The sequence below is a fragment of the Bufo gargarizans genome, chromosome 3 (genome assembly GCF_014858855.1).
Source record: "Bufo gargarizans isolate SCDJY-AF-19 chromosome 3, ASM1485885v1, whole genome shotgun sequence".
Classification (NCBI taxonomy): domain Eukaryota; kingdom Metazoa; phylum Chordata; class Amphibia; order Anura; family Bufonidae; genus Bufo; species Bufo gargarizans.
Window position 1 is genome coordinate 519,394,457 of NC_058082.1, and position 18,046 is coordinate 519,412,502.

At 41.8% G+C, this 18,046-nt stretch overlaps 1 protein-coding gene across 1 annotated transcript in view; it reads left to right on the plus strand.

The window, feature by feature from the left end:
• POLA1 (DNA polymerase alpha 1, catalytic subunit) overlaps nt 1-18,046 on the plus strand; it is a 370,264-nt gene that overhangs the window by 311,937 nt on the left and 40,281 nt on the right. The window contains 1 exon segment of the mRNA XM_044284006.1: nt 15,205-15,301. Within this exon segment, the coding sequence (XP_044139941.1) occupies nt 15,205-15,301 (97 nt within the window).

An 18,046-nucleotide genomic window follows, 5' to 3' on the forward strand; every position in this document is an offset into this window, starting at 1 on the left:
TTCCAATGCAGAGTTTGGTTTTTGCTTCATAGCTTGAGCTCCTGTTTTTAGTAGTATTTGCCACATAATTTGCAAAGGCTATACACAGATTGCTTTCGGACTTACCGCTAAGACATCAGTCCATTGCTAGAACTCCCAGTCAATGCCAGAGGGTCCAATACTGTTAGCTATACAGGATAGTGTATACCCAATAGATCAATGTATATGATACCCTTGTATGTATTTACCTAATGCATAGAGTGTCCGCTGTGCGTCAGCATTGCAGCAGTTCTGCTCGAAGGATAATACAGTAGTCTGTAAATACATGAAATGTATGTGTTCATGTAGCTTTGTGTACTGGACCCCCCAAAAAATCATGTTATTGGCAAACATGTAGTTCTGTTGTTTCATATGGACATGTAAGGCCTCATGCATAGGACCGTATCCATTTTGCTGTCCGCATAACGCCAATGTACAGTACAGACCAAAAGTTTGGACACACCTTCTCATTCAAAGAAGTGGCTACTTTGAAGAACCTAGAATATGACATAATTTCAGTTGTTTCACACTTTTTTGTTATGTATATAATCCCACATGTGTTAATTCATAGTTTTGATGCCTTCAGTGTGAATCTACAATTTTCATAGTCATGAAAATAAAGAAAACACTTTGAATGAGAAGGTGTGTCCAAACTTTTGGTCTGTACTGTACATGCACGCAAGACAGACAAGATTAGGACATGGTGATTCTTTTTTGTGGGGCCATGGAACGGACATAGGGTCCATATGGTAAAAAATGCGGATCGTATGTGGACTGAACACACGGTTGTGTGCATGAGCCGTGCGGAAAATGTGAAGGGTTTCAAAAACTTTAGCAGGAAAGTGAGCTTAGCCGCCACCTTTTTAGATGTCTACTTCATTAGCCACCACCATCCAAAAAGGATTTCCTAATGATCTCTCTTTAAATGAAAATTGTCCAAAAGTCTGTTTTCTTGCAAGTTTTAACGATCATCACGTCACATTCTCTATAGTGCTCTTGTGTAATACCAGCTCAAAGAGGTTGAAAAAAAACATGGCTGCTTTCTTCCAGAAACACCTGTCCGTTTTAATCCTGGACAACCCCTTTTAAGCCAGGCAGATATCTGCCAGAATACAATACAGAATACAAAGGGTTTATCCAATTCAGAGAAAAGTTTAATATACTCTATTGGAGAATTCAGAGTTAAGAGAGTCCTCTGTAACCAATCTCCACTCTGGCCAAGAGATGAGGTTTATGAACAAGCAATGAACCAGTAATGCTGGGCACTGTGCACCGCTGCAGTAATGCTGGGCACTGTGCGCCGCTGCAGTAGTGCTGGGCACTGTGCGCCGCTGCAGTAGTGCTGGGCACTGTGCGCCGCTGCAGTAGTGCTGGGCACTGTGCGCCGCTGCAGTAGTGCTGGGCACTGTGCGCCGCTGCAGTAGTGCTGGGCACTGTGCGCGAGGATTCCAGCAGGCAGTTCCGTCAACGGCAATCCGGACGCAAATGGATGGCATTTATCAGACTGATCCAGATCAGTCTGAAAAAAATAAATAAAATTTTTGTCATCCAGAAGAACGGTTCCGTCAATGCGGCAATTTTAATGCACTAATACATTTCAATGGAAATTAATGCCGGATCCGGCATTCCGGCAAGTGTTCAGGATTTTTGGCCGGATAGAAAAATGCAGCATGCTGCGGTATGTTCACTGGCCTAAAAACGGAAGAGGGATTAAATTGATGCATACGGAACGGAATGCTCTCCATTCAGAATGCATTGGGATAAAACTGATCAGTTTTTTTCCGGTATTAAGCCCCTGTGACAGAACTAGATACCGGAAAAGAAAAACGCTAGTGTTAAAGTACCCTAATGCTGGGCACTGTGAAATGTTGCAGTAAAGCTGAGTGCTTTCTGTCGACAGTAAACAGCTTATCGTCAAGGACCCTTCTAGCAAGTAGAGATTGTCAAAGTGGATAGCCCCTTTTAAAAGGGTGCAGTATTAGGGGTATGTCTTGAGTAACCAACTCTCAGAAGCATGCGGCTTCTATTGAGCTTTTATCACCAGATATAGAGTCAGGTCCATAAATATTGAAACATCAACACAATTCTCAAATTTTTGGCTCTATACACCACCATGATGGATTTGAAATGAAACAAACAAGATGTGATTTAACTGCAGACTGTCAGCTTTAATTTGAGGGTATTTACATCCAAATTAGGTGAATTGTGTAGGAATTACAACAGTTTGCATATGTGCCTCCCACTTGTTAAGGGACCAAAAGTAACGGGACAAGTGGCTTCTTAGCTGTTCCATGGCCAGTTGTGTGTTATTCCCACATTATCCCAATTACAATGAGCAGATAAAAGATCCAGAGTTCATTTCAAGTGTGCTATTTGCATTTGAAATCTGTTGCTGTCAACTCTCAAGATGAGATCCAAAGAGCTGTCACTATCAGTGAAGCAAAGCCATCATTGGGCTGAAAAAACAAAACAAACCCATCAGAGAGATAGCAAAAACATTAGGCGTGGCCAAAACAACAGTTTGGAACATTCTTAAAAAGAAAGAACGTACCAGTGAGCTCAGCAACACCAAAAGACCCCGAAGACCAAGGAAAAGAACTGTGGTCGATGAACGAATAATTATTTCCCTGGTGAAGAAAACACCTTTCACAACAGTTGGCCAGATCAAGAACACTCTCCAGGAGGTAGGTGTATGTGTGTCAAAGTCAACAATCAAGAAAATACTTCACCAGAGTGAATACAGAGGGTTGACCACAAGTTGTAAACCATTGGTGAGCCTCAAAAACAGGAAGGTCAGATTAAAGTTTGCCAAATGACATCTAAAAAAGGCTTCACAGTTCTGGAACAACATCCTTTGGACAGATGAGACCAAGATCAACTTGTACCAGAGTGATGGGAAGAGAAGAGTATGGAAAAGGAAAGGAACTGCTCATGATCCTAAGCATACCACCTCATCAGTGAAGCATGGTGGTGGTAGTGTCATGGCGTGGGCATGTATGGCTGCCAAAGGAACTGGTTCTCTTGTATTTATTGACGATTTGACTGCTGACAAAAGCAGCAGGGTGAATTCTGAAGTGTTTCAGGCAATATTATCTGCTCATATTCAGCCAAATGCTTCAGAACTCATTGGATGGCGCTTCATAGTGTATATGGACAATGACCCAAAGCATACTGCAAAAGCAACAAACAAGTTTTTGAGAGAGAGAAGTGGAATGTTATGCAATGGACAAGTCAATCACCTGACCTGAATCCGATTTGAGCATGCATTTCACCTTCTGAAGACAAAACTGAAGGGAAAATGTCCCAAGAACAAGCAGGAACTGAAGACCGTTGCAGGGATGAAACCCAGTGTCTGGTGATGTCAATGAGTTCCAGACTTCAGGCTGTAATTAACTGAAAATAATTTGCAACCAAGTATTAAAAAGTTGGTTTGATTTATGATTATTGTGTCCCATTACTTTTGGTCCCTTAACAAGCACACATGCAAACTGTTGTAATTGCTACACTGTTCACCTGATTTGGATGTAAATACCCTCAAATTAAAGCTGACAGTCTGCAGTTAAAGCACATCTTGTTAGTTTCTTTTTCAAATCCATTGTGGTGGTTTATAGAGCCAAAAATGTTAGAATTGTGTGGATGTCCCAATATTTATCCTCCCATTAAATGGCATTCTTCACAGTGGCTGTCTGCTCTGCCTTACAGAGGGTCCCAAGAAGGGGGCCCACTTCTGTTGCATTTATATGCCCCAAAATGGTTTATGTGCATACTCTCTCCAACAGAGTCAACCCCCAGCACTTAAAACTGTTTAGAATATCTTCTATGCTGAAATATCTTCACTCAAAGTAACAGGCCTAAAGCTGCGTTACTGAGACCTTTCCTGTTCTGTACACTGTTCCTTGCAGTATTCTTGTGGAGGTTTACATTAGATCCACTGTGGTCCATACCCCTGAATGACAGAACTAAAAAAAAGTGGACATTGTTGTCCGCCTTATAGTCTTTCGATATTTGTGACCTCTCCCCGGAGTAGGTTAACAATATCAGATCGGTGGGAGTCCAACATCCAGAACTTGAATGGGAGCTGAGATTCAGTATTTAAGCACAACCACTACATAGTGAACAAAGCTTTCTGGCTCAATCCACTGTTTTATTCCCAGCGTTAGCTGCTTCCAAAATCAGCTGATCAGTAAGCGTTTCGGACCCCACCACCACCATTCTAATATTGATCACTTAGCCTGAGGATAGGTCATTAATATCAAGAGATTAAAAAACACCTTTAAAGGGTTTTAGTGTTGAGCGAGGTGAAATTCCTTATGCCCGAAGTATTGCAAGACTTCGATTATTCAACTTGAGAACCGTTTTAAACCTGGGATCCGATGTCTGCTAAGAAACCGAGCGGTAACGTAGCTGACTTCGGATTGCAGTTTTAAAATAGTTGTCAAGTTGAATAATTGAATGCCAAAGGTCTTCACTGAAGTCTCGTTAGACATTGGACATGACAAATTTCACCTCAGTGAAGCCCGTACAGTTTGAACAAAGTAACTTTGGATCTATGATCCAAAGCGCGCTTGCCTCAACACTAGGATTGTTCACCCCTTGGGGCCTGGGCAGACCTTCCAACATGACCGGACCAGCAGAGATCATACTTGACTAATCCCCATCGCTTGGTTCTGGCTCCTTTGCTCTCCCTGGGCTGCTGCAGTTCTCAGGTTTCCCTGCGTCTGCATTTGACGTGGGTCATGTTGCTGCTGCAGCGTTGAATGGGAGACATGTCACTGCTGCAGCCCGATGTTTGCCACAATGGCCACGTGATCTATGTGAAACCTGATGTTCACACTCTGAGAGCAGCCCAGGGGGAGTGAACAAGCCAGAACCCAGCAGTAAGGATCAGGAACAACCCATTTATGGTCATTTCTGTTATTTGTAGACCATCTGGATTTTGTTTCTTGCTTTCGGTCACCTTTTACAAGACCACTATCTATCTAATAATGAACAGAGCATACCCCCCATCAACCAATACAGTGCGACCAGCACGTGCTAATTTCCTGGGTGCTCGCCTAGTGCCCCTCTAATGTGCAAAAAAAAAAAACACTTGCAAATATCCTATACAATTGATCAAACCCTAATATATGGTACACATACCTAATAGAAGATAGCTGATGCAGAGGTGGTGGCGCTCCTTGACGCGTGTTTTACATATGATCGCTTCCTCAGGAGGAGACTGGTCGCACTGTATTGGTTGATGGGATATGCTCTGTTCATTATTAGTCTGTGGTACGGCCTATATATTCCTGCTTGCTTTTGTTTTGAGGGAGCCACAGAGGTAGTGTGCGGCGGCTGTTCCCTGCCCGAATCATGTTATATTATGTAATGTCCTTATTTTTTTATATTGTATTTAATAATATTATATTTTCAATGAGTCAGGTGTTTTTGCACTCCATTTTGTGTGGTGTTTTTTGTAGTATGCTAAGGAGTGTACCATTGTACTTCCCATGGTGAAGTGCTTTGGACCATTTTGTGATTAACAAATATTGCTCTGTAACGCAAAAACTCATTGATCAATTTCTACTAAACTTGGTACACATATTTTACTATCTGGGAAAGAATACTGTGGAGGTAACATGCCGGTGCACAATGAGTTTGTCTGTCCCGACGTCTGTCTGTCTGTTCTTTATGCGCAACCAAACTACTGGACCGATATTCACCAAATTTGGCACACAGGTAAATCAGGTGTCCGGGAAGGTTTTAAACCACGTCTCAGCTCTCTAGGACGTACTGTTCCTGAGATATTGCCAAAAAATGACCTGCATTAGCCAGAACAAGCCTGCAAGCCTTTCTCTTCATATCCCAACTGCCATACACACGGTCACATGTCTCTTATCAGCCAATATAAGCTTGCAGGCCCTTAGTCTCCACATAAACAGTTTTACTCCAGGTTTCCATAACAACCCAGCCATTTTTCTTCACTGCTGTAGGTCAGCTTTAGGCTAGAGCTTCACGACACATAGGGCACAACTACACTGCTACATGTGTTGCGCGACAATTTTAATAATGATAGTCTATGGTGTTGCACTGCGACATGTGACATGCTGCGACTGCAACAGTCGCTGAAAAATCCTTCTTGGATGGAATTTTTGCAACTGTTATGTCGCAGCATGTCGCGTGTCGCAGTGCGACACCATAGCCTATCATTATAAAATTTGTTCAGACAACATGTCGCATTAAAGGGGCAGGGTGCACTAGAACAGATGAAGGGCTCATTGGGTAAGCTAGAGCAGTAAGTCCACTAGTGACCTCAGTTTAGATTTGGTGGCCGAGTTTCTTTAGGAATCAGAAAATGATAGAGATAAACAATAATCTGACCATCGGGAGGCTAGGGGAGGGGGGAGGGTTGGGATTTTGAATATGTTAGGACTATTATGTTGGTTGCTCTAACTTTGGATTGCCCTTATGATAAGACATCCTCCAATTGATATTTCTGTATATCACTTGTCAAAATGCTTTTGCAAAATGTTATTGTAAACATTGGAAGAATGTATACTGTATATGTAACTGATGTTGGTCAAACTAAATGAATAAAATTTTGTTTAAAAAAAAAAGGGGGCAGGGTGCTGTGGAGGTCACTGTTAAAGGGGCGGACACTGTCGAGGTCACTGTTAGAGGCGTTCACTGTGAATGTTATTGTTAAAAGGGGCAGGCTGCTATGGAGGTCACTGTTAAGGGAGCAGGGGCAACTATTAAAGGGGCAACTGCTGTGGAGGTCACGGTTAAGGCAGCAGGGTACTGTGAGGTCACCGTTAAGGGAGCGGGGTACTGTGGAGGTCACTGTTAAGGGGATGGGCCCCTGAGGAGGTCACTGTGAAGGGAGTGGGGTGCTGTGAAACTCACTGTTAAAGAAGCGGGCTGCTGTGGAGGTCCCATTTTAAAGTGGCAGGGCACTGTGGGGGGGTTAAGGGGTGGGGAGCTGTGGAGTTCACTGTTAAAGGGGCGGGGTACTGTAGAGGTCACTGCTATGGGAGATACTGTCTATCTTTTATCGACACACAAACATGAAATAGGTCCTTCTGCTAATATATATATATTTATTAGTAATATTATATCTCAGCTGCTAATTAGTAGGGTACTCTGCTATAATTTAGAGAGAACATCTGCAGCATTAAACTTTGACCCTGTATGCCAATTGCCATGTGCCAAATTGAGTGATGGAAAATGATGTACACTCTCATCATCCACCAGCCAAATGCAACCAGTGGCACTTCCCCGAAAATAAATTACCCGAAATTTGCTGCGCATTCATATTCAATTTCATCACAGCAGATGCTCATTAGTATGTTGTTATTAATTGGTATTCACTTTAGGTTTTGTTTAAAATGAAGATAATAATTAGGTTTTAATTACTGCATCACTCTGAGGAGAAGGGAGTTGTGAAGTGACTGAGAATGCAGAAGTATTTTCACATGACATTGCCTAATTGTCTAATGCATTCAATCATAATTGTGATTATGTGCCGGCATACCTAAGCTATTTCCTCCATGTAGGGCCAGATAGCTGCGCCCCCTTCCTTGGTCATTATGATGTCGCTCTAGATCATCTGTCAGACACAAAGAATGCCATTTTAATGTCAAATGATCTAAACAATAGGTCAGTAAAATGTTTCTCGTTCACCATTGACTATAATAGGATTTGCTGCCCTAAATTTACACAGCACTTTGGAGAATGGTCACTATCCCCAGGACCAGCGCTCTTTAGAAAATGGTTACTATCCCCAGGATCAGACGTCCTCTCCAGTCCACGGCATATTGGTGATAGCCTAATAAAGGAAAGCACTTATTTAGAATAAATTAGTACATGTACGTGACAAAGTCTTTCATCATTTACTCAGACCTGTGAGATTTTGTTCTCTTTTTAGGCAACAGCAGTTCTGTGCTCGAGAAGAGAAATGGCAGGGAACGAGTCAATTAATGCTTGTTCAAAGTCTTCAGCTTAATCATATTTGACATTGAAAATCTAATAGATTCTTTTGTTTTCACCTATCTCGCTAATTGCAAAATGTGCCAGTGAGCAAATGTACAGGAGGTGTTGATATTAGAGAGAGCGAGAGAGGGGGGAAAAAAACTATATTACATTTTTCTCTTCCCATTTAGGCAGTGACTTTTAATTAGCCCATCTACTAATATGAGGTCGCTAAACTCCATATCTGCTGCTTTATTCCTCCATGTGACTTGTCATTCGTTTTGCTTCAGTTGGCTGGCAAAGGTTGTTGTATATCCATTACTCAGAACCACAGCACTTTGCATTTCTGAATTGACAAGCAGTTATATTGACCTAGCGCTTATTATGGGTCAACAGCTGCGTTAACCAACGGAAGGACTGAGGGGCAATTAAAATGAATTGGCAAAAATATATCTTCCTAATTTACTCCAATTTGTTATTTATGCTAACATTGTATGGCTTCTATGGTGACACTAAACAGAATGGACCCAATAATGGCAATTAACATAAAAATATAATGGCTAATCAAATTGACAGCAACTGTTTCTCATCATCTCGACACACAATACATTATCAAAACAAACTATTATGAAGGAGGTAATTTCAGCGTTCTATTCAACCTGCTGCATGTGTGCAGTCAGGGAGACGCGTACTCGCAATTACGACTGAATCTTAAAAACTAAACAAATAACTTAATCACTGTCCTTTTTTTTCCATCTCTCACTCTCCTCATGCTGCAATCAGGATTTTCTAAAAATATATTTGCAGTAATACATAATGTGGCTTTGGTAACTGTGCGGAGACAATGAGCTGCTTATTGCAGTGGGCCCAGTACCCCTCGTTTTTAAGTGAGGTGCAGAGGGGCATATTTCTTGTCTATATGCAATGCTTTTGGAATGGTATAGTTAATTATGTCTGACAGATCCATTAGTTATGCAGGTTATATTAAAGGGGATGTCTCACTTCAGTAAATGGCATTTATCATGTAGAGAAACTTAATACAAGGTGCTTACTAGTGCATTGTTATTATTAGGGGTGCACCGAAATTCCGGCGGCCGAAAATGGGCCTAATCCATTTCGGCCGATATTGGTACATATCGGCAGAAAATATGGTTGGTTATATACAGGGCTTTTTTTCTGGCGGAACGCACCGGAATGGCGTTCCGCCACCTTTTGACATCGCAGCCTGCCATGCTCCAGCATCGCAGGCTGCGATGTATCAGCGGGGAGGGACTGGGAGGAGCAACTGGGGGCCGGTGCGTTCACTGTGCTCCGGCCCCCAGCTCCAGTAGTTATAAAATGTGTACAATTAAGGCCTCTTTCACACTTGCGTTGTCCGGATCCGGCGTGTACTCCACTTGCCGGAATTACACGCCGGATCCGGAAAAACGCAAGTGTACTGAAAGCATTTGAAGACTGATCCGTCTTCAAAATGCTTTCAGTGTTACTATGGCAGCCAGGACGCTATTAAAGTCCTGGTTGCCATAGTAGTAGTGGGTAGCGGGGGAGCGGTATACTTACAGTCCGTGCGGCTCCCGGGGCGCTCCAGAGTGACGTCAGAGCGCCCCATGCGCATGGATCATGTGATCCATGCGATCACGTCATCCATGCGCTTGGGGCGCCCTGACGTCACTCTGGAGCGCCCTGGGAGCCGCACGGATGGTAAGTATGCTGCTCCCCCGCTCCCCACTACACTTTACCATGGCTGCCAGGACTTTAGCGTCCCGGCAGCCATGGTAACCATTGAGAAAAAGCTAAACGTCGCATCCGGCAATGCGCCGAAACGACGTTTAGCTTAAGTCCGGATCAATGCCTTTCAATGGGCATTCATTCCGGATCCGGCCTTGCGGCAAGTCTTCAGGATTTTTGGCCGGAGCAAAAAGCGCAGCATGCTGCGCTATTTGCTGCGGCCAAAAAACGTTCCGTTCCGGAATGGAAGACATCCTGATGCATCCTGAAGGACGGACTGTCCATTCAGAATGCATTAGGATAATCCTGATCAGTATTCTTCCGGCATAGAGCCCCGACGACGGAACTCTATGCCGGAAGAAAAGAACGCAGATGTGAAAGAGCCCTAATAAGGATTCTATTCATGAGGCCCCCTCTGCAGTAGAACATTCAATATAGCCACATCCTACTCGCAGGGCTGTTATCTTAATGCTGGCCGGCCGGGCAGACGAGCGGCAGCGTCACGACTGACGTCATGTGCCCGGCCTACTTTCTGAATGTTATGGGGTGGGTGGGGGTCTGTGGATGGCACTGTTATGGGGTGGGTGGGGGTCTGTGGATGGCACTGTTATAAAATCATTAAAAAAAATAAGTATTTTAAAAGTATTTGGGCAAAAAGGCGTTTTCGGTCAAGGGCATCCTGAATTTTCGGTTTCCGTTTCGGACCAGAATTTTCATTTCGGTGCACCCCTAGTTATTATCCATATTGCTTCCTTTGCTGGCTTGATTAATTTTTCCATCACATTATACACTGCTCGTTTCCATGGTTACAACCACCACTGCAGCACATATGAGGTGGTCGAGAGGGTAGCTACTGCGCATGCATGGCTATGCTTGCTCCCACGGTCACGGCCACTGCTGTTGGATTTTAGAGTGACCGTAACCCCTGGAACCAACGGTGTATAATCTGAATGAAAAATATATGCAGTTCTTTTTGGAGTGGATAGTTAATTATATCTGACAGATCCCTTAGTTATGCAGGTTATATTAAAGGGGTTGTCTCACTTCAGTGAATGGTATTTATCATGTAGAAAAAGTTAATACGGGGCAGTTACTAATGTATTGTGATTTTCCAGATTGCCTCCTTTGCAGGTTGGATACATTTTTCCATCCCATTATACGCTCCTCGTTTCCATAGTTTTGACCACCGCTGCAGCTGGTCGAGAGGGTAGCTACTGCGCATGCATGCCTGTGTGCACTCCCACGTTCACGGCCGCCACTGTTGGATTGTAGGGTGACCTTAACCTCTATAACCAAGCAGTGTATAATGCGAATGAAAAAATCAATCCAGCCAGTGAAGGAAGCAATATGGACCATCACAATACATCAGTAAGTGCCTTGTGTTAACTTTCTATATTTGATAAATGCCCCTTTAAACCGATCAGCAGGCATTTCTAAAGACAGTACTTAGTCACATGTAATGTATGTTTGGTGGTTTTCAACTGGCTTTCAGAATTTTCCTTGCATGTTTTTTTTTTTTTTTTAAATATATATAACAAAGGGGGACTGAGACCTGTTGGAGTTAGTATTCAGGCAGGACTAGCAATTCTAACTTGGCAGATTTTGTAGACAATCAGTTCCATTCATTTGAATGGTGTTGCCTTGAAGGAAAGCACACGGATTTCTGCAAACCCCATTAAGGTGAAAGAAACGGATTTTTCAGTTTGTAACAAAATCTTTCACTTTCAAAGGCAGCCTAAATTCTAAGCCATTTTTTAAAGGGGTTATGCAGGTATAATTTTTTCCCCCTTCCACCGTGCTTCCCCTGCCAGGCTTTGCAACTTACTAATACACTTGCAGTACTTTTTCTGTCTCGCTCTGGAGATGGGGAAAGTGGTCACTTGACTGTACCCTCTGTGTACACACCCGAATAGTCATGATGTCAGACCCATGTGATCTCTCAAGCCACAAGCAGGGTAGGAGGAGTCCACTGCTTGTCATATTGAAGCTATGTGGGAGGAGACGGCAAAGGGATGATGGAGGGTGTAGTGGTCAGAGTTTCAGCCCAGGCAAAGGTGTAGTAGGCTTTTACATTTCTGGCAGATCTTGCAGCACTATGGGAAGTGTTGTGGCTGCAACTCCTCAACACCCAAAACCTGGAAGTTCGGGTTGTAAACAATTAAGCGCAGCGGGAGCACAGAGTTTGAAGGGAAGACAAGCACACTATTATGCTCTGTAGGAGACTAGACAAGGTTTACACAAATTTTGTTTTTTTTCAGGATCCCTCACAACCCATACATATGTAGCATTGCAGACTTTAGGCTTCCCTAGGCAGAAGTCTATATTCTGCTGGTGCATACTATGACCTCAAACTAGACAGTAAAATTATTTACACTCTTTGGGACACATTGGTACAAGGCTACCAATGATCACTTGTGTTCAGCTATGTAACAGGATCAGAAAAACGGAGTGGTGGCTCAGATGAGACAGCAGTGGTGCCCAGCAAACTTGAATAACTGTAATGGGATCCATTGGATTTTCCTTATTAAGTGTTCTTGCATGGCAAGACCACTTACTGTTTATCTCACATATATATTCTTATTATTATAGCCAAATTTACCACCCTAACTCCTCCCACAGTTTTTACACTTCATAGACAGTAATATACCGAAATGTGTGGATTGTTCCCGATTGGTGTGCTATTACTTTGTGGAATGTTTTGCCGATGGTTCACAAAATATCTGCGTTTTTGTGCCAATATTGGTCCCGTAGGAATGAATGGTGGAATGTTCAAAGCTAGAGTGGGAGCTGAAAAATCAGGACATGATTTCTAAACTGCCACCACTCCCTCAAGCCCACCTACACAAATCGTATATCGAAACATTCAGCTATCCCTGTTGCTACAAAAAATGTCCACGGCCAAGTCATAGTCCTGATAGCTTTCACAATATGACCATTTGTTTGTTTGCAACTCACACTGCCCATTGACATTCATTGAAACTCCACTCTAGCCGCCTCAAATTTGAAGGGCAATTTCTAAACTTTCAAAATATTTCAGAGACATGCTATGCATCAAAATGTAGGTCTGGCTCTTGTGAGTCTCACAATATAAAGCTCTTCGCTGTAGGATTTATAATTTTTAAACTACAACCGTTTGAAGATGGCAACCGCCAGTGAAGTGAGCAAGTTGGAGCAGTTTGTTTTTAACCGCTCTTCTCTGCCCTTGCTGTAGAGTAAGTTGTCATAGGAACCCAGGTGTGTGAGCAGCCAGCAGAGTGACAAAAGCTAGAGTGTGAGCTGAAAAATCAGGACATGATTTCTAAACTGCCACCACTCCCTCATTTCCAAGCCCACCTACACAAATCGGCTGCTAATGTTTTTATAAATGTATGTTTTAATGTAGCTGTGAAGCATTTTGGGCAATAACATTGCAATTAAATGTGCTATATAAATAAATAAAAGTTGAAATGCATTTCTCTCTCTATCAAGCTTGCCATGTGCACTTTTTAAATTTGATCAATCAATTGGTTAGTGTAATGTTTACTATCTTTACATTCCATAAAGTTACTCTTCCCAGTCCAACATTTCCACAGTTACTCCAGCCACTCCAACTACACAACAATTACTCAAGCCACTCCACCCACTCCAGTTGTAGACTACTGGTGGAGGCAAGAACACTTCACACAATTTCCCCAGAAATTGTCGCTTTTTTTAGTTGTACTCGTAATTTTATCATGCAAAATAGCCTTTTTTTTTTTTTTTTTTTTTTTTTTTTTTAACAGTAGTACAGGGCGGATTATGGCATATGGTTGAGGCCATATGGTCAACATATATGTTGCTCTGAACCATCCAGTGACTTGCAAATATAGTCCTGTAGTCATGTCACGTGGTTGCTTTACTCGGTAGCTTTAGCTCGTGTGTAATCTTATGACATCATTATGGAAAACATGTCACCCACAGCTGCACTGTTAATGCCGAATATTTTATAAGACCACTAAGTGCTTAGTGACTCGCTTTAAGTTGGGGTACTTTCACACTAGTATTAAAAAGTTTTCCGGTATTGAGTTCCGGGGCTCAATACTGGAAAAAAACACATCAGTTTTATACTAATGCATTCTGAATGGAAAGCAATCCGTTAAGTATGCATTAGGATGTCTTCAGTTCAGTCCCTTTTGCGGTATTTGGCCAGAGAAAATACCACAGCATACTGCTGTATTTTCTCCGGCCAAAATTCCGGAACACTTGCCTGATTGCCGAACCCGGCATTCATTTCCATTGAAATGTATTAATGCCCGGATCCGATACCAATTCTTCCTGAAAAACGGATCCGGTTTCCCGGTCTGCGCATGCGAAGACCTTTTAAAGCTGTGACACTGTAGAGACGGATTCATTTTTCAGACGGATCCGCATCCAGAAACAAATGATATCCATTTGCATATGGATTTCCGCATCCGGCAGGCAGTTCCTGCAATGGAACTGCCTGCCGGATTCTTCTAACGCTAGAGTGAAAGTATCCTTAAGCAATATCTTTATAGCTTTTAAAACAATAACTTATTTTCTTTTCATGCAGCAAGAGATTAGAAAAATTACTTGGTTACATGCCAATGAGTGACAGTCGCTCAACATATCCTGTGTTGTCATTTTGTTCCATCTGCCTGAAGAGAAACCTGTATCTCAGTTATTATGTACATACCGTAGATTTTTAGTAATGTTTCCAGCGAGCGTATATGTGAAATGTTTTTTTTCTTTGTAGAGCAGGAATAGCTGTTGCCGTGTGAGTTTAGCTTAAAAAAATAACACTGAGGTTCTTATCAGCATGGCGACTCAATTTTGCAGGGGATTATGGATTTACCTTGTATTGAAAAACGTAATAACGTGCCTTTTGTGTGGGGGGGGGTGCAATGTGAAGTTGTTAATGTTTTTCACTTCCAGCTTAACATCAGAAAATGTGCCCCACATTTTAATGTTAAACAGCTCTAATGTACATAGTATTAATCATTTGCGTAAGGCCTCATGCACACGATTGTTTTTTTTTTGTCGACCTCCCTTCCATTTTTTTTGCAGATAGGATGGGGACCCATTCATTTCATTGGGTCAGCAAAAAAAATGCTTATAGTTCATCCGTTTGTGTTCCTCGTCCGTTGTCCGTGTTTCCCTTCAGCAAAAAAAATAGTGCATGTCCTTTTTTTTCACATTTGCGGACAAGGATAGGAATTTATTACAAGGGATCTGTTGAAAAAAACTGATCCTCCAAAAAAACACATGCCACAGATCGTGTGCATGAGGCTAAAGTTGTATCTAGAAATATTGGAAGATTGTTCTCTTAAAATACGACATTGTCATCGGAGTAATACTTTTTGTTTTCAGTTTGACTTGTCAGCCCTGAAATAACCATAGACTCCTTGGATTGGGTTGAGATTTCTTGTGATGGAGAATTGCTAACAAATGTGACTTGTGCTGTATGAAACACTGTTCTTTTCTAGAGACATCGGACAGATGCTGATGTTGTGCTCTTTGGTTATTTTTCAGTATCCAGAGAAAGCCCTATACACTCAGCTGTGTTTCTACCGATTTATCTTTGACTGGGATTATGCGCTGGAAAAGGTTGCTTCAGAGCAGGAAAAAGGTAAGAAAACATGAGGTCCATCAGTTATAAATAATTCAAGAACAAAGAACAAGTTCACACAAAAAAACTATTCTAAAAGAGTACTCAACTCTTATACATCCCCTACTGATATACACGACAATCTGTATGAATAAAGGTATGGCTGGCATGAAGTCACTTTGGAAACAGCAAGTAACATTGTATTCTCGCCTCAAATATTAGTGGTGTATCACTAGGATATACCACTAATGTCAGATAGGAACTCGCTCCGATCTCTGGAAATGAGCTCCTAACGTGAGCGAGCGCGCACTGCGAATGTGCAGTCGTCCTCCATTCATTTCTGTGGGAGTGCTGAAAATAGTCAAGAGTTGGCTTGGCTATTTCTGACAGATCCATAAATGTGAATTAAGCAGTGGCCACGCTTGCGCAGTGCACTCTCCATTCATTTTTATTGGAGTTCCAAAAATAGCTGCGTGCGCCGCTTGGCTGTTTTCAGCACTCCCATGGGAATGAGGGTGGTCGTGCATGCGCAGTGCGTTCTCATTCACTTTGGGCACACCACTCTCGAGATAGGTATGGGTCCCAGAGTTGGGATCCATACCTATCAGACATTGGTGGCATAGCCTAACGATAAGCCACCGGTGTTTGAGGAGAGACATCCCCCTTTAAATACCCACAATATCAGTCTCTGCACTGAATGATTTTGTCTGCATTCTGAGATGACCCTTCTAATCACACAGGCTTGTTCTCTGACCAGCAGGCGTGTAGGGTGTGTGCTTAAAATGTAAGGAATTTAATTCACTTAGTGAAAGTTTTGCAACCTAAGCTGGCATATTCCAATCAATCGGTTGCTTTATATACTTGAAAGCTCTGTAAGGAATTCCAAATGGGCAGCGTTTGTCTTCATGAGACAACACTTTTTAGGATCTTTTGATTTTCATATTTTAGAATGAACTCGAAACCAAGGTGGGATATGCCTCAATGGTGTATAAGGCTGGGTTTACATGCAACAGTAAAAAAAACACACGTGCTTTTAAGATTGGTTCAGTAATTACTCATGTAGTTTTTACAGATAAATCATGATGTGTTTCACTGTAAAAACCATGTGAGCAATTCCCGCATTGCAAAACCACAGAAATCGTGTCTTTTACTTGCCTTCCATCTGTCATTTACTACATATTAGAACATGTAAATGATGGTGGATACAACTTCTCTGCCATTTGTCAGCAGCTGTTTTTATTAAAATGATCCTTCTAGTTAAAAAGATTCCTCTCTTCGTTCCCTAAAAGAAAAGGGAGTAACAGAAAGTGGCAAGTACTTTTCCATGATGCTTTCATTTATCTCAGTACAGGGCCTGCTTGTTCATCTGTGGCAGGGCTTAAATGCTGACCTTTGTAGGCAATTTTTGTTTGATTGCATTTTACTCCTTTTTGGCCAAAAAAAATCATATTTTCAATTGGCCTTTATTAAAAATCTTGAGCCATTTTGTCACAAAGTGTTAATTGTGTTACTAACTGTGTGACTGGTACTTTCACTTTGTGCCAGTCATCTAATAGCCATTATCTCTAAACACTTATTTAAGCCAATTTCTTATCAGTAAGATAAGGATTGAGCTTTAATGAGTGTGTATAATGTGAGAAAGCAGAGATGAGGAGTCTGTCTACTCCCCAGATGGCGGAAAAGACAAAATTCCACAGGCTGCTACTAGAGCAGGGATGCTCAACCTGCGGCCCTCCAGCTGTTACAAAACTGCAACTCCCAGCATGCCCGGACAGTCTACAGCTATCAGCCCACAGCAGGGCATGGTGGGAGTTGTAGTTTTACAACAGCTGGTGGGCCACAGGTTTGGCATACTGTACTAGAGCATCTCAGCTATGTACACACAAAAAAGGATTTCATATTTTTAATAAAGAACAATTGAAAAAAATTATTTTCAGCTCAAAGTACGTACAATGCAAAGGTATACATAAATAGGGACAAGGCGGCTCACCTCCAATCCGGGTGGAATTAGGTGCTCACGTAAATGTTTACCCCAAAAACAAATGAAAAGTAAATATATGTAAAAACGGGCACTCAGATCATAAGTTGTTGCATCGGAAAAATTTATATAAACATACCATTATACGTTAAAATAACATTTAAAAATAACTTATATTTATGTAAAAACAAAATTCGATAAATTTTCGATCGATAATATAGTAGACTTTGGTATAAATCGATATAATGATCGACTTAAGACTGATATGAATTAGTCAATTAGAATGTTGGAATGTTCGGAAGAGTCAATCTTAAAGATATCGACTATTTATAAAGTATCGATTATTTGAAAAAGGCCACAAAGAATACTGGAGAAGCAGCAAACCACAGAAGCTCTAAATAACTTCTAACGATCTTTTCAGATAGTATTCCCAATGTTTAGCATGTAAAACCACTTATATTTTCTTTGTCAGCAAGTTCATGAACACATGGAAAAAGGTATATGAGCAGTATCTTTGTTATATCTTCACCACTAGTGGGCCACACGCTTAATCAGCGATGTTTCCTTTTTCCATTAGTTGAACATGGATATAGGCTTCAGTCGAAACTTTCAAAGCTTTCAAATGGTGATCCCCAATTTTTCATATGGTAATCACGTACCTGGTGGCGTCCCACGTGATTTCTATACGTCACCTCTTTACAGATTGCAGCGCGCTGTTTCCTTCAGATTGAAGTCTGTAAATGTTGTAGTCAAACTATCAGAATTGTCATACGCGTTTCGAGGTTTAC